The 24,868-nt window shown below is 35.5% G+C and overlaps 1 protein-coding gene across 4 annotated transcripts in view; it reads right to left on the bottom strand.

Moving 5' to 3' along the window:
- LOC131060730 (NADPH-dependent diflavin oxidoreductase 1) overlaps window positions 1–24,868 on the bottom strand; it is a 263,737-nt gene that overhangs the window by 64,021 nt on the left and 174,848 nt on the right. For all 4 annotated transcript variants that reach the window (XM_057994083.2, XM_057994081.2, XM_057994082.2 and 1 more), the window contains one exon: window positions 13,985–14,122. In XM_057994083.2, the coding sequence (XP_057850066.2) occupies window positions 13,985–14,122 (138 nt within the window). The remainder of the gene's footprint in view (window positions 1–13,984; window positions 14,123–24,868) is intronic.

Consider the following 24,868-nt stretch of genomic DNA (forward strand, 5'->3'; position numbering starts at 1 on the left):
TTAACAAGTTTTTTCCATATTTGCAACATTCTTTAACGAAATCAGAAGTAGTTTAACATTTTTGCAAGGTAGAGTTGGGAGCAAGTTCAGCATTTTTTCCTTATTCACCATGGTGGACTTAGGACAATCTCCTGCATTACCAAAGTTAACTGTAAAGCTTGAGTGTTCTCCCACATTGTTCCAAGCCCAATGGCGGACTTTGCATGAAGTCTGACAATCTTTTACCTCGGTGTGAATTTTAAGATTGTTCAACATTTCAATTTGCAAGACTACAAGACTTCAACACTAAATGCAATATTTCAACGTTTTGCTACAAAAATGCAACAACTTTTACTCATGATTTCAAACAGATTTCAAACAATTAATGCTAAGGTTGCATGTAACTTGCAATTTCTGATGGAATCGCAAGTAATTTTTGCAATTTGAATGCAACACCTCAAGTTGCATTTTCGCACTCTTTGCAATTTTGATAATTTTTGACAAGTTCACAACATTGAACAATTTTCGCCATTTTGACAACATTGACGACCCAGCAAGCTTAGCATCATTGAAAACATTTGTATGATTGACGTCACATACCTCCTCAACCCTATAACGACAAAACTTACCTCTTCTCACAAGCAAAGGCTAATGATGCCTAAAAAACAGCTACAAACCTAATTAAGATCCCTAGGCTAAGCGAAAAGTGGGGGGTCCCCATTTGCAATGGGGCGATGTGTGAAAACATCACAACATTTCCCTTTTTTAATGCCAATTAACTAACAAGAAAATACGGGAAATAAACTAATGACCAAACAACCGCTTACATGCAAGAAGAGGACATTATGTTGGTCATAGTCTTAGTTGGTTTTGTCAGTACAAATTATGCCAAATGGGTGGCAGTAAGTAAAGTGCACCTAAGAAATAAGGATAAAATGCCTAAGTCTAGGTGCAATTTGAAGGAGGCAAAGTTGAGGAAGAAGTATGACCAGCTAGTGGCAAGGCCATAAGTGATTTCTGCCAAAGTTAAAAGGGTAAAGTAGCATCCAATTTAGGCACTAATTTTAAGTGCTATAGCCAACATAAAATCGTGATTGAAACATTGGCATGAGCATAAGAAAACAATGCCTAGAAGGAACATAAAGTTATGTGTCACCATTTTGGGGTGGCATTGCCACATAAGAATTCTGCCCAACAAGCTGCACAGTGACAAAAACCTTATGAAATTATGCCAATCACTTTAGTCAATTGAATAACATAAAACGATACACTTTTACCAGCTCCCAGCCACTTCATTCTTGCTAGGCATGCTTTTGTAATAGCACAACCAAATGAGAACATTGCCAAGTTTAACTGGAAACTATTAATTGTATGATGGTGTGCTTTTTGAGCAGCATAGCAACTACAAAAAATCACCTTCCTATCTCAATCAACCAGCATCCAAATTTCCAATGCCTAAGTGAAGGATTAAAGGAAAAATCATTCAATGCACAATCCCACATTGTTCTAATTCATCTATATCGAAGAGAATACATATTCAAAGTGCAAAAGAGCCTATTTCAGGCTATTTGAGTGTTCTATTTCCTCTTTACAATGCATGGAGATAGGATTGCTTTAAATCAGGGATTAATTCAAATTATGCTATTATTATTTGATCCCTTAAAGATTCCTTTGATTAGCTTATAAATAAGTGCCTTCAGCACATATTTTATAATGAAAGTTTCTACAAGATTTATGCAACAAAAGTTTTTATTCAAACTTTGAAATCAATTTATTGTGATTAGTCGTGAGATTTGATAAAATAGTAATCTGAAAACTCATGTTCAATTTTGTCTAGCATTTTTTTTCTCTTCTTGTAAGCAACTATCATGTATCTTTTTTAAATTTTCCAAAAATAGAAATAACTAAAAATAGTAAGCTTAGTTGTCCGCAAACAGTAAATCAAAATCACATGACAGTTTGGGAAATAATATTAATTCAATATTTGTTTGTTGTTGCAAAAACAAATTTCTCATAGCAAACAATGTTAAATTAGTAACTTCTTCTTTTGGGCAGCATCTTGTTGGTTTTGGCAAGTTGGCTAGTAGTGGATTGGTTTTTGGAAAGTTTTGTTGATATGGGAAATTGCATCGCTACTCTTTCGATCAACACATAATAGAATATTGAGATAATCTCATTCTCTCTTGCATAAGGAGGCTTCTAGTGCTACTAAGACGATCACAAGAAGATGACCTCAAGGTTTAAACTGTCAGGTCTTGATTGTGGGATAACTCAATGGTAATGTATTTTGCTGGTAAACATGAGGGGATTTACTAATGCACAATTTGGCTTGCATCTAACAATGCTTTGAATCTCAAGCTGGGGAAATTAAAAGCAAAAGAGAGAGGGTTTAGGAATCCTAAGGACAATGACAGTAACAGTTAATGCTGCGGGCAGACAGATTTCACATAACTAATTCTTGTTTTGCCAAAGACACCCTCACAACTCCACAAGAACAGTGCAAGCTCCAAGGGAATGAAAGATTTTCAGAATGGAGGTACTCATTCAAGCACCGAATTCTGGCGCAGCTTGGGACAAACACCTACAATTGAACTAAGCACAATAAAAGGGTTCAGAGTAACCATACAGAGAGACCTACAATCAGCAAGTCCCTAATGGTATGAACTTGAAATATAATCGGATACCTTCACACTCCACCATTAAAATCATTGTGCTCTAATTGACTAAATGAAGAGAAACCATGCAAACAAATTAGGACAAACAACACAACACCATGCTTCAATGTTCCATTTATTTGTTCTAACTGCCATTACAACAATTTCTTTCCAGCAGTCCTATTCTACTTACAGCTACTTCTAATATGCTAACTACTAAAAATATCTAACTTCTAAGATCTAACTATCTAAATTTTGTAACTCCTAAAAATCTAACCCTTTACAAAAGAGAAGCACTGGCCTTTTATAGATTTTACAATTTTGAATCAAAGGCCAAGATTGAATTCATCTAGTGGCTGCAATCTGCCTTCTAGAAGCCTGGCAGCTTTAGCCCATGCCTAGTAACTTCCATAACTTCCCAACTACCACTTTCAACCACTTTCTCAACTATCGACAACTGCTTTCATCAATTTTGTAATCCAGGCAGCTAGGAAATAACTAACCTGTATCCCTTTTGTTTTAAATTACATTAATGAGAACCCACAGGTACTTATGTTACAATAAGGCAATTCAGTTTTTACAAATAAACTGATTTTTCCGTTGTTTCTAACTGTGCACCTCTTTGATTTTGAATATACTTGTAGCATTATGGTTCAACATACTGCCTTCACTTTCACGCCCTAGTGAGTTGTGACTGTATCTTTCATCTCTATCCCTGACTTTCAACTTGTTTCTAGTGGTGATGAAAGTCCTTATCATCATAGTCTTTATTGTTAATTTATGAAGTTTCCTGTAAAATTGGTGAAGTTAGCATTGTCTTTTGGCACCAATGGTTCTAAGATTTGTATGAAGTTTGCAGTAAATGAAATATAATGTTTGCAGCAGATTATTGTAGAAATGATGATGTATTTCCTTGATATAAATCTGCATATTTCATTTCATTTCATTAAATTAAGTTCTTTTGAAGTTTCGGTGTGAACGGTGATCTTTTGGTTAGCTAGTTTGAATGTTTCTATTAACTCTCAAATTCAAAATAACTAAATCTTTTGAAGAGCTTACAAATCTAAAATATAATTAACAAGGGACATTACAGTGGTATCAGAAAATATTAAATTTAATTTACAAGGGATATTACAGCAACATTGTATGCTTTTTAGGAATTGTTGTCTTCAATCTTGCATTGTGCTTCATACTGTTAGTAGAACATTTCTTGTGTTTAACCAATCCTTTTGTTGATATGAATTCGTTGGTCTCAATTTTAACCAATAGATAGTATTTATTTCCAGATCAGCTTCATAAACATAAAATCCTTGTGGTGAGATTAATAACTTCAGGTCTTGTTGTCTAAGCTTCAAGATCCAAAAGATAAGTATATTTTGATTTCTGATGTTTTCATTCAAAAATCCTAGATGGTAAAATTGTATAGTGTGCAAAGTAACAAACATGTTTATTGTTTAGATTTTAGTAGTTAAATTTAAGAAGATTTCCGTGGAAATTTGAAGAGAGGATTTTGTCACATTGTTTTGATTTAGGTTGTCGTAAGAAGGACAAATTAAAATGCTGATAAGTCTAAATAGGTGTATTTGCCTATGTGCTCTTTAATACTACTTGCCCCATAGTTGTTAAGTATACGAGTGAATTCAAATGCTACTTCCTCTAAAAGGGGAGTCTTTGGTCTCAAGGAGGGTATTTCTAGCTTGCTTCAGGGAGTTGAATAATCTTCATGGTCATAGTTTGCACACTTTCGGGGTACTCAGCAAGTTAAGAAGATGAATGATCTTCATGGTCATAGTTTGCAAGCTCGCAAAGTACTCAGCAGGTGAAGGAGATGATTGATCTTCACGGTCATAGTTTGCAAACTTGTTGAGCACTCAAAAGGTTAAAGAGATGAATCATCTTCATGGTCAAAGTATTCAACAGTAAATGTCACATTTTGTTTTTGCCAAGTTTGTGAAAGGTTTACTTATTGACTTGCCAAAATGCAGAAAAAAATGGTTAAAAACACTACAACTGGTATTTTCATTGTCCCCATCACATGTCTTATCCTTGTATACTAAAAAAGATACCCTAAAATGTGATTGAAGGTTCAAAAATACTCTAAAAATGCCTATATATAAATATGTGCCCTAAAACATGATTGTAGACTAAAAATTGTGAATGTCTTAAAAACTCCCTTTATTTAAAGTGGCTAAGCTTTTCACATGTTTTGCTAAGTTTTTTAATTTGGGGTCTACCAAGTCAGATTTACTATGTTTATGGTTATTCTGAACAAGGGATTTTCCCACCCAAATCAAATTTGAATTTTCATCTAAGGGGGGCATCTATCTAGTTCCCAAGTGGGAGCTTCTACTATTTTTCACCATGTCCATATTTTCTTTACTTTTCATTTTAGACAACCATTAGGTGGCTTTGCTCATAACAAATGGAGGAAACTAGTTTTCTTCTTTCTATTTCCACATTTTGTGTCAAACACCCATTTCAAACTCTAGAAAGATAAATTTTATAAGTGCAAGGGAGATATCTATTTTTGCACATAGGTAGGCATAAACCCTAGAATTGCCTCTAGATACATTGCCATCCATATAATAAAAATGCCCCAACAAGTTTCGAAGTTGCTCGAAGAGTAAAAATTGACCAATATTCCACTAACAGATTGTATCAGTAAAGCAATACCAAAACCTCTCTGATCTAGCAATTGAGGGATTAATAGTTACCATTCCCAAAGAAAAAGACCCACCCTATCCATCACCCATGATCCCCATTTCAAATATTTTTCTTTGGCTTATTAATTAGGGAGTAATTGAAAGAAAACCCTTCAAAAGAAAATATTGTAAATTATAATCATCTCCGTAATTTCACAAATCCATATTCCACCACCATCTATAGCTAGCTAATAGCCATCAAATTTGGCAATTACACAACTTTAAAATTTTCTCCATGGTGGTTGCTCTATTTCTAATGGAACCTCATTGGCATGAATGGCATGATTCTTGGTGGAAGACTTTTTGGTAGGGAAGGAGCCCTGCACAAAATATTCACATCTTTGAAAAGAATTATTTCACTAAAATTCGTTTCGCAACTACCTTAAATCACTCCTCATCATGATCTTACCATAATGTTGTAGTTTATTAGTATCATAGGAACTATTGAAATATTACCATATTGTGTTAATTTCTTCACTATAATATTTTCTTTATTTAAAATTAACTTCATGACTGTATAATAATTTTGACCATATAGTGCATCATTTTCTTATTTTGCACAACGTTTTTGTTAATGCTAATATAGTTATGGTTGGATTCCTTCAGGCCGATATAGCCAATATAAATGTCTAATTGGCCTATCGACCTTAGACATTTATAGGTTCGCTTTATATATATGATGCCGACTTTGCATTTCTAAATTAAATAAAATGTTTTGAAATATAAACAATTGTTAAACCCGGCATCCTTGGTGAAAAGACGTGTTAATTATAATGAAATTGATCCTTGGTGAAGAGACGTGTTGATTAATGATAAGCCGACTCTTGGAATAGACATGTTGCTTGGAGTCACCCACATATGGGTACATATAGATCGACTCTCTCTCTCCTCAAGCATCGAATAAGATCGATTAAGATATACAGCAGATCGAGTCATCTACAACAGTTCGAAGTAGAAGATTTTCGGCTCTCCTTCACACTACATTCCGACTTGGGCGTATTCATCATCTTCATCAAGGAGATCAAAGTTAATATAATAATTGGCACAATTATAGTTGCAGATCGACTTTGTTTGTGGCCTCATATTTGGCTGTGTGATAGCAATATTGTATTCATTTACTTCATTAATTATAAGAGATTTATGGTTGGGTTTTTTCTCCCTCATGTTGGAGGGTTTTCCCAAGGTACATGATGTGCATTTTTGATCGAATTATCTTCTATCTAATCTGATCATAAAACTTAACATGGTATCAGAGCCACGATGAAGTAGATCGTGATCAGATTTTTCTATAATTCTTATTCTAAGGAGTAGTTCCTTGCAAGCGAAAATGGTGAATGGACTTAAACTCGAAGATAGGCTTGAAGGCGCATCAAACTTCAATTCGTGGAAGTTTAGAGTGCTTATTGTACTTGAAGAAAATGATCTTCTTCAGTTTGTGGAGGAAAAAGACTTATCTGAGCCAAAAGATCAAGAGGAGAAACTTCAATTCAAGAAGAATGCCATAAAGCGAAAAAGATATTGATAGACTCCATGAGGGATCACTTAGTGCCTCTCATTTCCAAGATGACAACTGCAAGGGACATGTTCAAGACCTTGGAAGGCCTATATGAGATTAAAAACACAAGTAGGGCTCTTGCATTGAGGCAACAACTTCATCAAGTCAAGATGGCAAAAGGAGAATCAGTCATGTCATTCTTCATGAAAATCTTAGAACTGAGGGATCAACTAAGCACTATTGGAGACATAGTGGTAGACAAAGATCTTGTCATATTGGCATTGAATGGCCTTCCTCATTCTTGGGAGCCATTTATTCAAAGTATAAGTGGGAGATCCAAATTGCATAAGTTTGATCGTCTTTGTGCAGATTGCATCCAAGAAGAATCTAGATTGGCTGCAAGGGGAATTGTCAAAGATTCTCAAAATGAAGACACGCATGTTCCTGCCACTCAATCGACCAAGAAAGGAAGAAATTGGAAGAAAGGCAAGTTCAAGAGGAATAGGGATCAAAGATTAGATTTTGCACCTGATTCAAAGAAGAAAAAGAAAGATCTCTCTCACATTCAGTGCTTTAGATGTGACCAGTTTGGTCACTATGCAAGAAATTGTTTGACAAGGCCTAAGCAACAAATGGCAAACATTAATGAAATCTCAACTCAAAATGAAGCAGAAGACAATTCTAATGGATTCCTCTTCATATCTTCCTTCTCAAGTAATGTTCCCACGGATGTTGACACTTGGCTAATTGATAGTGGAGCTTCTCAATACATCATAGCCTATCAAGAACATCTTTCGGATTTGGTGGAAAGGGAGTCTAATCTCCAAGTGATCATTGGAGATGATGCACGCTATTCAGTGAAAGGATTTGGTGCTACATCACTCAACCTAGAATTTGGAATTTCTCTTAATCTAAGTGACGTCTTATTCGTGCAACAACTATGTATGTTCAAAATAGATGTCCTCATCGGATATTGCAAAATATGACTCCAAAGGAAGCCTTTTCAAGGATTAAGCCCCGATGTCAATCACTTGAGGATCTTTGGTTATCTAGTGTATGTTCATGTACCCAAAGACAAAAGAACCAAGTTGAAACCTTCTGGCAAGAGAGGAATATTTGTGGGCTATAGTGAAACCTCTAAAGCCTACGAATTTACATTCTCGGTCAGAAGCAAATAGAAGTGACAAGAGATGTTACATTTGAGGAAGATGTTGCATTCAAAAAATCTAAAGGTTTATGCATGGAGATAGATGATGAAGATCATGAGACTCCTCAAGACATGGACATTGATCATTCTCCTGAGATTCAGAGGGAGTCTATTGAACCTGTAGCGGATGATGATCCAATTGAACCTTTGGTTCCTACTAATGGGCCTAGAGATATTGTTGTGAATCGAAAGGGACCTCTTTGGGCAAGGAACACTATGCAAGAGGCACAAAAGTTTGCGGCTCCTAGAGGCACATTCAGAGAAAGTAAATGTCATGTCCCCTTCTGGATGGTTATACATATACGGAGAGAAAGAGAGAGAGACCCTAAAAGAAGAAATTATTATTTTATATAATAATTACCAACGAAGGAATATCTGAAATTTATATTATTACTTAATTAACATTTATTAATAGTTATAACTAATAATATTCCTTAAACGATAAGGATGGGTGAAAAGAATACATACAAAGTAATCATATGCTTTTTCTCCAACAAACAAGAATAGTATTTACACTAATTGACATTAACATTTAATTGACCATTACATCGCTAGTGGTCCTCAATTTTGTGGAGTCTCTAAAAGAGACAAAATTGCGAATGTAATCGGAAGACCATTATTATAGATGGGTTCAAGTATGGTGCTTAGCATGAACCACCACTTAAGAACACTAATCGTATAGACAATGATCATGATTAAGGACATATCGGGCACTCTAAAAGAATTTACACCGGATGTACAAATACTTAATAAAGTTAATGTATGGATTAATTGAATTAGGTTAGTGTAAATAAATGGTTAAAATGATAATATAAGTAATACATTAAAAATAAAGGAAATATATTTGATATAAAATAATAAAGAAAAGTATTATTTAATATTTAATATATTTTAAAGTGTTATTTAAAATTTAATATATATTTAAAATATATATAATAATAAAGAAAGTGTCATTTAACATTTAATATATTAAATGGCAATAAGGCAGGAATACTTAAGGTATTTCGAACAAACTAAGCATAGCCCCCCCTACCCCCGATTACCCCCGCACGAAGTGGTGCGACGGTAATCGCAGCCCTTCATGCGGAAGGGGACCCGTGGAGGGGTACAACCCTTCACGGGGTATAAACAAAAATAACAGCATGTGGTTTGAGAGCAGCAGCATAGCAGGAGGTGGAAAAGGAAATAAGGGAAAATCAGTGGGAGGATAAGGGCTCTGCTGCGTGGAAAGAGGAAGAGGTCAGGTAAGTAATGAATGAACACTTCATGTTATATATTAACAAATATAAATAATGAACATTTAATTATATACGTTAATAAATATAATTAATACTTATTTAATGTATATGTTAACAAATACAAGTAATTAATATTTTTATATATATATTAATGAATGGATAATTTATATATATGTTAATAGATATAATTAATGTATATTTAATATATGTTAATGAATACATATTAATGAACAATTAGGAATATACGTAATAAATAAATGTGAATATTGGTTAATGAACATTTTTATGAAAATATGTTAGGGAATACATGTTAAATCAGGAATATGTAAATGTGGATTATAGAATGGAAAATAGTAATCGAATGCAAAAATGTATTATAAATGTGATTATATGATGGAGGCTATACGGAGGAAACTCACTTAGTCTAAGGGAGGGATTGTGATAATCCCTAGGGCAGTATATATACTGAAAACTGATATGCATATGTATGGCTTGGTTGATTAAGTTCAACCAAGAAGAGACGGATCTGGCCGGTCCCCTCTAAGGACTTGGATGATGAAGGCATCACCCAAGGCAAGGAATAGACAAGGGCCTCTTACACCCAAGACAGGATTCGAACTCATCTTCGATTTCCTGGAGGGCTTGGAACCAAGGGGTTCCAAGAGGGCGAGCTTCACGGCCACCTAAGGACATACTTTCGTATGGCATTCGTATCCTTTTTATTAGATGAAAATTATGATTATGTTAATTTAGTATTAAAGATAGATTGCAAATTAAAAAATGGCTTATATATATATGTTGTATTCTAACAATTTGTTTTGCAAGACAGTAATCTCTAACTAGTAGGGACATTACAGTAAAAGACCACAGAGATTCTCTAGCTATGTTGCATTGATGTGTAATCTTATTGAGACTGAACCTTCCAATGTTGAGGAAACCTCAAAGCAGCAAGTATGGAAAGATGCTATGGATGAAGAATATCAATCCATTATTAAAAATGATGTTTCAGACATTGTACCTAGACCTGAAGGAAAGTCGGTTGTATCTTCCAAGTGGTTGTACAAGATTAAGCATGTAGTTGATGGAAGCATTGAGAAGTACAAGGCTAGATTTGTGGCTCGTGGTTTCTCTCATAAAGAAGGAATAGATTATGAAGAAACATTTGCTTCAATTGCTAGCTATACTTTCATCAAGACCATCATTGCCATTGCAGTAGCTAAGGGATGGAAGCTACATCAGATGGATGTGAAGACAACTTTACTCAATGGTGTAATTGAAGAAGAGGTCTATATCGAACAACCTGAAAGTTTTGCAATTCATGGGAAAGAGTCTCATGTGTGCAAATTGAAGAAAGCATCATATGGTCTTAAGCAGGCTTCTCGTGCATGGTATGAAAGGATTGACTAATACTTGGTGAGTTTGGGTTTCTGCAAGAATGATGTTGATCCAAATCTTTACTTCAAAATAGTCAATGGTGAAGTTTTAATCTTGCTTCTATACATTGATGACTTATTCCTTACTGAGGAAGATCATCTTATCTCTAGATGCAAGGAGTTGACTTTAGAATTTGAGATGAAGGACCTAGGACTCATGCATTTCTTTCTAGGTTTGGAAGTGTCGCAGAGGCTTAATGAGATTATCTTGAGTCCTGGAAAATACACCATTGACATCTTGAAGAGATTTGGAATGTTAGATTGCAAGTCCAGGTCTACACCGATGGAAACTAACTTGAAGAAATTGAGGGAATCTGCAACTAATTCAAATCTTGTGGATCCTACTATGTACAAGCAATTGATTGGATCCTTGATGTATCTAGTTAACACTAGACCGGATATTTGCTATGTAGTGAGTACACTTAGTCAGTTCATGTGTGAACCAAGGCAGATACATCTAGTTGCAACCAAGCATATCTTGAAATACTTGCGTGGCACAATTGGATATGGCTTGAAATATTCTTCCAGTGTGGACCTAAATCTGCAAGGCTCTTTTGATTCTGATTGGGCAAGGAGTGTTACTAATTGGAAGAGCACCTCTGGTTGTTGTTTCAGTTTGAGATTTGCTATGATTTCCTGTTGTAGCAGGAAGTAGTCTTCAGTAGCTTGAAGCTTAGTCGACGCAGAATATGTTGATGCATAATAGCTTCGGCAAGATAAGGCATCTCTAACTATTCCTTTATCTAATATTTATAAATTCTCTCCTTAATTCTATTATAACTTCCTTCATTTATGAAACTAATTTATGTACTTACTATCATTTGATAGTACCGATAATGAATCGGGGTTTTTTTGTTCTAACCCCGATCCATTATCGGGCTATCATTTGATAGTCCAGATTTGCATATGATTATCGGGCTTCATAAAGAAATGATTATGGGGCTATAAAATATTTTGATTGCCACCGATTATAATCGGACTTAACACAATCGTTTATCATCGATTATAATCGGGTTAATGCATTTGTTTATCTGTCATAAGAAACTTGTTTATTACCGATTACAATCGGTTGTATCATGCATTGCCACTGATTCATTATCAGTTATTAACCATCGGTGATTGCACATTGTTTATATTACCAACCGAATGATATCTTGCAAATGAAACCGATTAGGATCGGTTAAGAAGAGGCACCAACCAAGGGATATCTTGGTCGATCATGTCCAAAGGACATGACCGGTGAAGGTATCTCTTGATCGGTCCCCCTTCATTGGTATATACACCGATGGAACATTGTGGGAGATGCATAGAAATTCATTAATGTTCTCTCTCCATCTGTAACAAAGGAAAATCAGAAATATTATATTGTGAATTAACAAAGAAATAATAATACATTACATTGCATATATATATGTTCTTCAAATTGAAAATTGAATATACATTTACATAATACATTGCAGCATGTGTAGCAACTGAAGAAGCAGTGTGGCTTCGAAAATTCCTTGCAGGTTTGTTTGGACAAACTTTGGAGCCAACTATCATTCATTGTGACAATCAAAGTTGTGTGAAGCTATCTGTCAATCGCGTGTTCCATGACAGAACAAAACATGTTGAGATCCAATACCACTACATCAGAGATATGGTACAGAGGAATGTTGTTCACTTGAGATATATTTGTACTGATAAATTGGCGACTGACATTCTCACCAAGCCCCTTGCCAAAGTGAAGTTTGTACATTTCTGAGACAAGCTTGGAGTTGTGGAGAATGAAGCACTTGTTGAGAGGGAGTCTCAGCATCAGTGATTTCATGAGATGTACTATAATGCATTCTTCACTGTGTGGGAGAAGTTTGAGGTGCAAGCCCTTGTTAACACATTCTTCTCTGTGTGGGAGAAGTTTGAGGTGCAAGCCCTTGTTAATGCATTCTTCTCTGTGAGAGAGAAGTTTGAGGTGAAAGTTCTTGTTCCACCCTCTGAGAGTAGCCATGGTGGATCCACCCTCTAGGAGTAGCCATGGTGGATATCATGTGAGAGATTCCATGACTCAGCACTTGTGTTTATTCGCCCTTTGGGAGTAGCCATGGTGAACGTCATGATGAGATGACGACATCACGTTGAGTGATTCCGTGATGAGCACTTGTGTTCATTTGCATTTCCCTTCATGGGAGTAGCCATGATGGACCCACCCTCTGGAAGTAGCCATGGTGGATATCTCTACAGAGATCAATAAGGATTCCTCCCTAGCTAAGAGGGAGTGTTAATGCTATTATAGCTATGGTTGGATTCCTTCTGGCCGACATAGCCAATATAAATGTCTAATTGGCCTATCCGCCTTAGACATTTATAGGTTTGATTTATATATATGATGCCAACTTTGCATTTGTAAATTAAATAAAATGTTTTGAAATATAAACAATTGTTAAACCCGCCATCCTTGGTGAAAAGACGTGTTAGTTATAATGAAATCGATCCTTGGTGAAGAGATGTGATTAATGATAAGCCGACTCTTGGAATAGACATGTTGCTTGGAGTCACCCACGTATGGGTACATATAGATTGACTCTCTCTCTCCTCAAGCATCGAATAAGATCGATTAAGATATGCAGCAGATCAAGTCATCTACAGCAGTTCAAAGTAGAAAATTTTCAGCTCTCCTTCACACTACATTCAGACTTAAGCGTATTCATCATCTTCATCAAGGAGATCAAAGTTAATATAATAATTGGCACAATTATAGTTGTAGATCAGCTTTATTGGTGGCCTCATATTATAAGAGATTTATAGCTGGGTTTTTTCTCCCTCGTGTTGGAGGGTTTTCCCAAGGTACATGCTGTGCATTTTTTATCGAATTATCTTCTATCTAATCTGATCATAAAACTTAACAGTTTTGACAACTAAATTAATGTATAATTTAGCTCATGGGCTAATTTCTAAGGTTGACTTTATATTTTTTCCTCTTTTTTCTCTTGGTGGTCTCTATTTTGTGCTTGCCAACCTTTGGATCTTTATATTATGTTATATCTACAATCTCATTACCTTTGGCTTTTACTTTCATCCTAATGATGGATCATGGAGTGCAATCCAAGACATTGATGCAAATAAATTACATAAATTTTTTTGAGAAACCTTTTATCAATCTAATAAACTGTAAACATCTCATTTATAAAAGAAATTTAAGTTTTTCAAATGCTGTAGAAAAGAAGAAATCCAGCAAATATTTTCAAAGCCTCTATGAAATGTTGACTAAAAAAAAGAGGCATTAAGAAGCAATCTTGCCTCGAAGAAATAGCGACGCGGTGAAGCAGATGCTATGTCCAATGTAGATTCAACTAGTGTCCTTAATTTAACAGGTTGACAGGAAATTGTCATTGTATCTGAACCTGAAGAAGAGTTTGGCCTTTTTCTCTGTTCTACCTGTACATCATATCTTCAGCAAGTGTTAGAATTATTTGTGTATGTTCATTGACCGAACAATGTGATGAAAAGAAAAAAAATCTTAAGATCATTTTATGCAATAAGAGATATGCCAAGATGCTACCAATTATATTTAATATAGAGGATTCCAAGATCAGAAAACTTACTTATTGTGAAACTGAAGATTGAAATTAAAATTATATACAATTTAAATTTTAAAGTAAAGTGTATGTTCTATTACCATTTGTTTTTATATAAATCATCCAGCCATCTTGCATGATTTAACATAAAAAAAAACAGGACAGGAAAAAGGAAAATTGAATAAGAATGGTCTACTGTCAATTATGGGCCTATGGAGGAACGCAAAATATTACTCACATGTGAATATATTAATGATAATTTCAGATATTTACTGCAGCATGCTAAGTGTAATGCCCCCTTCCTAGGTGAAAGGCAGTTGAGCAGGGATTGGCTTAAATTCGATTTGTGAATGTTATAGAAGGATTTCATTTTGTTACTGAAGACATATTTTTGATGCTATAATGTAATGTTCCCCCAAATAAAGAAATAAACCGTGAAAATAAGGATGACATGATTATTTTTATAATAATACTTTAATCTGGGATTATTATAAATAATTAATTTCTATTGTTAACGCAAAATTAATGTTGTTAATATTGTTAAAGCAACAAAGGTATTTGATAAATCTACTTCGCAAAAGAATAAAATGGCATAGCGTGAGTATCGAAGTAGGATTTGGAGAAGAGAATTTGTAGTACCCCTACCCTAGTCTATTTCTAACCTTGGCTTAATCTTGATTAGTTAATTGTAATATTATGTTATAGTCAGATGTTGATTTTACGCATAGCTATTGATGTGGTTCTCACACTAGTTTTATGCTAGTTGTTTAGTGTTCTTATTTCCTGGTATTCATCGAGCTAACGCATTCATTAAGTTATTATATATGTATGCATGTATGATCGTTGGTTGCAGGAGATTTCAGGTACGAAGTCGCATGAGTGCGAGGTTCGTCGTCACCTGGTTTTGCAGGTTTGAGCATACCTTTTAATCCTTAGAGTTGGATCAGGTGGTCGTAAGACCCTAGTTGACCTTAGTCGTGCTCAAGTGAGCATCGCCAGTCGTCGTCGGTAATCCCTTGTTGGTTTGGGTTTGCGAGTCGTCTGTTTGGTTGTCTTTCTCGATTTGCGTGCCTGGTGTGATTGGTTATATTGATTATTTAGTCCTTAGTAATTGTCTCGATTAAATATGCGTTTGTGCATTGATGATTAATGGATTAAACTAATCTGGTTTCCGTTATGTGATTTTCGTTGATATTGAATTGCCTGTTTTAAATTGGAAGTAAATTTGAATTAATGACTGATTTTGATTATTAAATGCATTTGTATATGTGGATGAAAAGAAAGTTCTGTATTTTATCGCAATAGAATTTAATTGAAATCTGTCGGATTATTATATTAGAAAGGTTAAATTTGATTAAATGAAAGAAATCGATTTTTGGTTTGGGAAGCAAGTTAAATTGTTGTGATAAGTTAGAAAGGATAAAATTGTGAATTTTTGTAAATAAAGAGTTTTTATTCCAAAATAGAGTTATTTTGGGTCAACTCTTCCATATAACCCAAATTTGGGGAAATTTGGGGAGGATGGACATTTTTGGTAGAGATTTTGGTTGGGAATGAAAATTGGAGGATTTTGGGAGCTGAAGATTGGGGCTCTCCTTCAGCCATGCCAGGATTGCGTATGAAGGTAGGGTTTATCCAAATCGTTCTTCCTTGTGGTTGTGGAAAGGATTGCTTGTTGCCAAATTCAATCTTTGATTGTTTCCAGTTTTAATTGGATTTGTGAGTTTAAATCCATGTTTTAGCTGTGTTCTTCAAGAAATTGCATGGCTGTATCATTACGTTAAAATGAATTTAATTGAGGTGTGTTTTTCCTCATGTTTGTTTGGGCGTTTGAAACCCCTTCATGTTTAGGAAAGGATGAAACCACCAAGAAATTGTTACCGAACCAGTCCCTCTTTAAATCGAATTTATTTTAAATCGAAATTTATACTTTTTCCTTGTGCTGGGCGTTTTGTGCTGGGCATTTTTGCCGTGCTTAAACCCGTGCGTTTTGCTTTATAGATCGAACTGTGTTTTTAAAGAAAATGAAATCATGAATTGATAATATCAAACTGTGTGTTCAATGGGATTTTTAACGCATTTTGTTTTGAAGCAAGCGGTGCGTTTTGGTTTGTAACCGAGCTGGGCATTCTTTTTGTGTTGTTTCGGACTGTGATTCTGGGTTAGAGAGAGCGGGGAGCGGAGCTCCACCCGCTCCCCTCCCCTCCCTCGCACGTCCCCCTTGCTCTTCCCCTAACCCCCGCACCGTTCCCTGCATCTAGTTGCAAACCACGCCGGCTGCGGCCCACGATGGTGGCCGTAGGGACCGCGGTGGCCGCAGGGCGCCGCGGCACCTGCGGGCACCACCGTGGCGCCGCCCACGTGTTTACCCAGGCGCTGCGGCTAGGGCACGGCCCGCCCTCGCCTAGGGTTTCTATGCGTTTGCTAATGCGTTTCTTTTTCAAATCATAGTTTTTAATGTGTTTTTTTTTTTATGTATTTTTTTTTATCATTAAGAAAAAAGATGCATTTGATTATAACATCATGTTTATGTAAGAGATTCTTAATGCTAAGTTTAGAAGTGCTCTTAATTAGGACTAAGAGGCAATATTTTGATAAATGTAAAATTGGATACTAATTAATTCTATAATGGAATTTATAAGTTAGTTATTATCCAAATTCATTTTGTGGCGTATGTATTTTTGTGGTTAAGTTTTAAAATTGATAATTTCGTCATTGAATCTAATTGGCTATATGTTAGCCCAATCTTGGGTTAATAAGTTTATATCATGTGCGTTTGGGAAATGAGTATCTATAATTGAATTTCTTTTATATTTTTAATTCCGTAATCCGTATATGTATCTGGAATTGAAAATATGAAACTGAAGAGGTCGGTTTTAGACCGGTATGTTAATGACGGTTGTTGGAGATTAAATGTATCTTTGTTTAAATTGCTTAATGGTTGTCTGAATTTGATTAATATGAATTGGTTAAAACTCCTCCTGGCTTAATTTGCCTGTTCGATGCTTGAACCTTAGGAGTTAGAAAACCAAGAACAAATTATCCCTTGATGAGGTAGATAACTGTAAGTTGTTTTAGATCTGGTAGAAAACTTGATCGCCTTGTAATGTTTAAATCAATTTGAGAAATATTGTCCTTTCTGATTATTGCTTTGCGAGTTTAATTTCTGTATTCGCCTTTAATTATGAAACGGCATGATTTGCTTTGTTTAAATAGGACCCTGTCGTATGAATTGACTTGGTGTACCTGTTTCAGTCCTCGAATGTTGAGTTGACTATGGTATTGTGATGTTGTCTTAGTTGGTTATATCCTCTTGTGAGAGTCAAATGATGATTCGTGGTTAACCTTAGTTGTCAGGTCTCTAGTTAGAGTACCGTCAGTAAGTGATTACCCTTGAGTCGTGTTTGACCAGATGATTGTTTCTCTCTTCTTGAACTCCGTTCGTCTGACCATGTGTATTCCTTGGTTTTGAGTTCGTTGAGTATAGTCTAGTGTCGTATGGGAAAGTGGCTTTCGATTGGGGGCCGTGCCCAAAGTGGCTGCTGGATAACCCGTCGAAAGTGAGTCTAATCAGTGATAACCTAAGTAGATTAGAATATAATCTCTAATTAAGATAATTGTGCCTCACACATGGGACGAGTGCTATCATAGATTCGACATGCTGTGAGAAGGCCTGAAATGGCAAACTACCTTCCTTGTCTTCACGAGAGGATGTGTGGGTCCACATGAGGCTTGGATGGGCCGGAAGTTCGGATTAGGTTGCCAGGGTTACCAGTGTATGGGCCGGGGCCTAAGAAGACTTGCCATGGTATCCATACCAGGTTGTGTGATGACACTTGTCCCTACGTTCGCTAGTGTGTTGTTGATTTGTCCTGTTTTGAGTACCGTTGTGAGTCGCCCTTTTGTCGCTGCCCTTGTGAGTATTGGTTTCCTGTTAGACCTTGGGTGGTGATGGCTCAGTTTTATGGATGCTCTCATGGACCTCTTGTTTTAGCTTTGATTATGTGCAGCTGGATCCTGTTCTTTTTAAGGATCGTTTATGTATTATGGACCGATGTGGTCATCTGTATATTATTTATGTATCGCCTTGATGGCTGGATTGTATGGTGTAACCTTTTGTACTCTTAACCTTATTATTTATCCGAGGGGGGTCTTGCAGTTGAGCAGACCCGGAGATGTAGCCCTTTAGGGGTGAACTCCGAGATCATTATGGTGTTATGTGATGTATTCTCCCATGGTTCCTTTATTCAGCTTTTTCATGTATGTTTAGCTTATGTAAAATGGTTAAGTGGATAATTGGAATTAACTATAAATGCTTATGTTCAGCTCTATCTTGAATGCCATGTGGATCAAATGCATAATTGGTTGAGATGCGACTTATCGTAATGCATGTGTGAAATCGTCCTTTTAATGCAATAAGTTGGTATATGAAAAGAATGTAACTTAGAGTAGTGAATTATACTCAGTTGTTGTTAAGGAATTTAAATATGCTTGGAAAGATCTCTTTTGTTATGATGAAATCCTAGTGTATTAGAATGTTAGATGTATGGTTGGTAATTTTAAATGAAAAGCTTGAATGAGAATTATGAATGGATCTTAATGGATGAATCTTTGTTGTGATTTATATTTCCGTCCTTTGAAGGAAGTTTATCCTGTTTATGAAATTATCTCGTTATTAAGATATTCAGCGTAATGGATTGATTGTGTGAGTTAAATGAATTGTGGAATTTAAGTAATCTCGTTGGGAAACTCTTTAGGAGTTAGTTGAAGTCTTCCGCTATGTAATCTGAATCTTTGATAGCTTGTTGCATCTTATGTGTTGTAACTTTAAAAAAAAAAAAATTTGCGCTCTATTCTTGTAACTTTAGCTTATCCCTTCGGGGTTTCCTGGCGGGGCATTACAGAATTTCCAGTCCGGTGTGACAGAAGACAATCGGGATTTATCCTCCTTTCGTCAGTGAGAAACTAGCCTATTGGTGGAATAGGGACAGCGTAAGCAGTGGGTGGCAACATGAACTAGAGGGACGTCGGGCTGGTGTATGACCGCGGAAGTCCAGTATTGACTTGAGTTTCAAAGCACATTCACATATTTCTATTGTTCGTGTGGGGAGTGTTTCCGAAACAAAGACCAGACGGCATTAGCCTTTCGGACCGGTTGTAGAGACCAGACGACATTAGCAGTTTGCGTGGAGTCGCAGATATCACTCTGTAGCAATAGCATAAGGGTGCATATTACAAACCCAAACATTTTTCGCGCATGAAGTCATAGACCCGATATCGGGTATAACTTTGTCTTGACCCTGCAGATATACAGGTAGCGGCCCCAAGGGTGTAGCAGGAGTCACATGGTGTAGCCGAAGTTTCATGGTTAATGTGTGCGGAAGGATTATAACCCATGGTGTGGCAGAAGCAGCGCAACGGAAGTCTCACTATTCCGTGTTACCATAAACACAGATTATCGGAGTATTGCGTCCTTGGTGGAGTCAAAGTAAATATTTGTGGTGAAGTTGTGCAAGTAGTATACACATACGGAGGGCCACCTCTTTATACCTCACGATGAATCCTTGTAGATTTCAGGTAACCAATAGCATGTGGTTATCAACAACTAATTATAGCATGGGCATTAGGTGCACAATATAAACACCTTTTGAATAATAAATTATTGTTTAATGAACACCTTGTTCTGTCAAACAATGAAAATACCAGTAAGTGGAAAGAGGAATTAAGTTAGTGTGAATGGAAGTTATCACTGTCTGAATGTTGTTCATTGTCCAACTCACAGCTCACTGGTTATGTAGTAACACATACTGTTGATGAACTTGATTAATATTTAATAAATAATTAAGGAATTTTACAGTGGTATCAGAGCTTTTGAATTCTGCCATCCTGTAGGGTATTGAAACTTCATGAAAACTTAATGCCCAATTGAGTATGTGCCAGAGAAATTATAATTTCCGAAGGACTAGGGCCCGTTAAAACAGATTTCCAAACTCTCCGTTAGCACAGAGTAGTTCATCTATTCCGTTTGAAATTGAGGATAGCCACACAGAAACTGGCGAGGAATTTATTTTTGAAACCAACATGGGAGACCCGGATAACAATAGGGACCTATTAGCTGCATTGATCAGAAGTCAGCAAGATATGCAAGATAATGTTAACAGAATGACAAACTTGATGACCCAGTTTATGGCTAATAATATAAATCAGCACCAAAATAATGGGAGAGAGAATAATCAACATCAAAATAATGGGGGAAACAATGGGGGTAGAGATGAACAGTCAGTCAATAATCAGCTAGAAAGAACAGGAATAGCTAGACCATTTATGCCCACATTTACTGCTAGAAACCAGCCACCCGAAAATGAACCTACAATAAGAGAAATACAGGAAGAAATACATCAGGATTGGTTAGGTTCTGGAGAAGAATTCAGATCAACAATGACATTTAGAGAATATTTAGATGTCAGAATGAAACATAGGCCAAGAGGACAGCGAGGAAACAACAGTGAATTGCAAAGGAAAATTGGAAAAATGTCCATTCCTTATTTTGATGGTTCAGGTAAAACAACTGCTCGAGCTTGGGTGCAAAAATTAGACACATACTTCCAATTAAACCCTATGATGGAAGAGGAGGCAATTAAACATGTTGCGTTACATCTTGACGTGTAGCACACGAATGGTGGCATCATGGACAAATAACCTTGGGTCATAATTTGATAGGCACTTATGTTGAGTTCACTGAGAGACTTATTGATAGATTTGATTCTAAAGATCCTGAATTACATCTTAAGGATTTGACTCAGCTTAAGCAAACTGGAATTGTTGAACAATATATTTTTGAATTTGAAAAATTGGCTGTCTTAGTTACTGAAATTTCAGACAGACACAAGATTGTAATATTTATAGATGGATTGTCTAATTCCCTCAAGGTTGGGTTAAGTCTTTAAACCCTCTGACCTTACAAACCGCTGTCAAACAAGCAAGAGAATTGGAACCATCTTCAAAAGGAAATTTTTTTAACAAAAGACCACCTCCTAAACCAGAAAAAGACAAACAACCTTTCAACAAAGATAATTTACCTAAACACAGGCTAGATAAAGAGGAAAGGGAAGAGCTCAGAAGGAAAAATCTATGTTTCAGTTGTAGGGAAGAATGGCAGCCTGGACACAGATGTTTAGGGAAGGGAAAAATTCATTATATTGAGGTTATGTCTGACAGTGAGGATGAAGAGAATGTTGATCCTAACATAGAACGAGCACCACAGAACACAGAGTCAGAAAAAGTACCAAACAAGGAGAAGGAGTAATACCATCCATGACAGGAACTTTACATTATGATATTTTCAGAGTGAGGAGTTTTGAATGGACAACATGTAATTGTTATGCTTGATAGTGGTTCTACTCATAATTTTATAGATGCAGCACTTGGGGAAAGATGAGGTTTGCAAACTGAAAAACATGAGGGATTTGATGTTAGAGTAGCAGGTGGAACTAATTTATCTAGCACTCATAAAGTTCCTAAATTGAATATTACTCTTGGCAATTACAATGTTACTGATGATTTTTATGTGATTGATTTGGCTGACACTAATGTTGTCTTGGGTATACAATGGATGGAAACATTAGATGAATATACACAAAGTTTTAAAAGAATGGAATTTTCTTTTAAGATTGATGATAAAAAGGTAGTCCTTCGTGGTATGTCTAATAGTGGTCCCAGGATCGTCAGTGCTAAAAGAATGGAGGCTATTTTCACACATGGAGATGTGGCATGGTCAGCACAGTGTTTAATCTCCAACAAGGTATCAGGCTTTGAATCTAAATCTTATCAAGATGATTTGTTAACAGTATTAGATTCACATCATCTGGTTTTTAGTGATATTCCTCCAGGAATCCCACCTGATAGAGGTTTTGAACATACTATTGAATTAGAAGGAGCTAAACCAGTGATTACTACTCCTTATAGACACCCTAAAACATTCAAGGATGAAATAGAAAAGGCAATTAAGGAATTATTGGATATGGGGCATATCAAACCTAGTTCTAGTCCTTTTGCAACATCTGTAGTGTTGGTAAAAAAGAAGGATGGAACTCTTCGTATGTGTATTGATTACAGAGCTCTTAACAAGAAAACAATCAAAAACAGGTATCCAATTCCTCGAATTGATGAATTGTTAGATGAATTGCATGGTGTTGTTTATTTCTCTAAAATTGTTTTGAGATCAGGGTATCATCAGATTAAGTTAAGAGAACAAGACATTCATAAAACTGCTCTTCGTTGCCATTATGGTCATTTTGAATTCTTGGTTATGCTGTTTGGTCTAACCAATGCTCCAGCAAAATTTTAGTCCTGTATGAATCATATCTTTAACAAACAGCTAAGGAAATTCTTGCTAGTGTTCTTTGATGATATATTAATTTATAGCAAAACTTGGGAAGAGCATTTGAAACATATTGACATCGTTCTTGGTATTATGGAAACTCAATCACTATATGCAAAGGCTTCTAAATGTGAATTTGGAATGAATGAAATTTTATATTTAGGGCATATGATCAGTGCAACAGGGGTACAAGTTCATCAAGAAAAGATAAAAGCCATCTTGGATTGGCCACCACCACGAAATCTTACAGAATTAAGAGGATTTTTTGGTCTATGCAGTTACTACAGGAGGTTTGTTAGAGGTTATCAACAACTGATTCACCTAATTCTGAAACTAAGCTCAAGGGATACTTTGAAAGAAATCCTAATTCTGGAGCATTGCAGACTCACCATGACTTAAGCAAAGCCTGCCATCCAGTGATCCCCCTGGCGACACTCGAAAAGCAAAGGCTAACAGACAAAACCCTAGAAAGCAAAAGAAAGCAGGGGTCCCCATTCGCAATCGGGCGATGTGTGAATACGTCACAACACCACTTTGTTATCATCATTCATATCTACTTTGTTGGCTTGGGAAGAAGTGTTCCCATCATCTAAAGCTTCATCTCTACTCAATGTTATATGAGGTGACATATCATTAAGGAAATGCATAACATCATCTTGTCTTAAAACATGTTGATGGCTAAGATAAGATCTAGGGAAAGGAGGAGGTTCTAAGGTGATAGATGTGTTGAGAGTTTGATTGTCAATGTGTGAAGCATGTTGCTCTTGCACTAGTAACTGCATGAGAAGATATTCATCATTACTCTTCAATGCTGCATCTTCATTGGAGAGATCACTGATAGGAGCATTAACTCTTTCCTCATGATTAAAGGATACTCTAGGAGAAATACAAGCATTATTCATCTCAACATCACTCCTAGGAGGATTATCAAAGGTACCACTTAAAACATCCACTAAATTTTTAATGACACCCAAGCATTCAATGAACATCTTTAAAAATGTAATCATATAGCAACATGAAATATGTATGAAATCTTTGAGAAATGGAGGGAATGTAGGAAACATCTCTAGAACACTTATTATGCAATGCATTAAGATACAATTGATCAATGCAAGCAACATTAAGTGAAAGAAACCACCTTTCAACACATGATTTTGATAAATACTAGTATACCTATCTTTAGAGAAATATAGATAAGGTACACTGAAAGATATCATATTTGTTCTTTATTCCATTTAAAAAATAATTATATTATTATATTGTAATTAATATAAAATTATTATTATATTACGATATTGTAATCAATATTAAGTTATTATTGAGATATTATATTTTTATATTACTATCAAACTCTTCACCAAAGCAAAAAAATCTATTAAGACTAATTATTATTATTATATTATCATATCTTTATATTATTATTATAATATTAGATTGATTAACATATGATGAAGATAGACAAAATTGATTAATAGTTAAACTTAGAGTGAGCGGTAGTTGAGAGGACAAAATAAATTTTTTTTTTTAAATTTTCATGCATTTAAGTGTCACAAACACGTCAATCTTAATGCTTCTAGTTTTTATTAACACATATTTGTGCATCCATTATGTGAGTGGAATATGCCATCGGCGTAATAACTTATAAACAATGTAATCACATGTGAAAGTGCAAACCAATCAGGTTTTGTAAAATCCATATTCAAAAATCAGATCTAAAAACACCCAATCAGACTTGTGCAAAATGTAAGAAACATGAGCTTCACTAAAATGTAATGTCGTGGACTAGGATTCACTAGTCTAATCATACAAACTAGGAATCAAACCCATTCACATCCACATGCATTAAATAAATAATCCATAGGCCAAACCAACGATGAAAAATTCTTAATCGGCAATAAATCTTTTGGCCCAAAATTTAAAAAAAAATAAAAAATCAGCAAAAAATCGGGAATAAATCGACAACTTTATCAAACATTTGAAACTATATAATTTCTTAAAATATTCTTAAAAAAATACTAATAAAATAAATTTATAGAACATAATAACATATTACTGGTTATCATATATAAATCATAGTTTGAGTCAAATACATACCATATACCAAAAAACAAGTTAAGTTCTAAATAAGTTTGAGTCAAATACATATTGTAGATTCTAGACCACAAAACAAATCACTGTAAGGTGATACTAATATTTACATTACTATCATTCTATAATGAAAACAGT

The sequence above is a fragment of the Cryptomeria japonica genome, chromosome 10 (assembly GCF_030272615.1).
Source record: "Cryptomeria japonica chromosome 10, Sugi_1.0, whole genome shotgun sequence".
Taxonomy (NCBI): domain Eukaryota; kingdom Viridiplantae; phylum Streptophyta; class Pinopsida; order Cupressales; family Cupressaceae; genus Cryptomeria; species Cryptomeria japonica.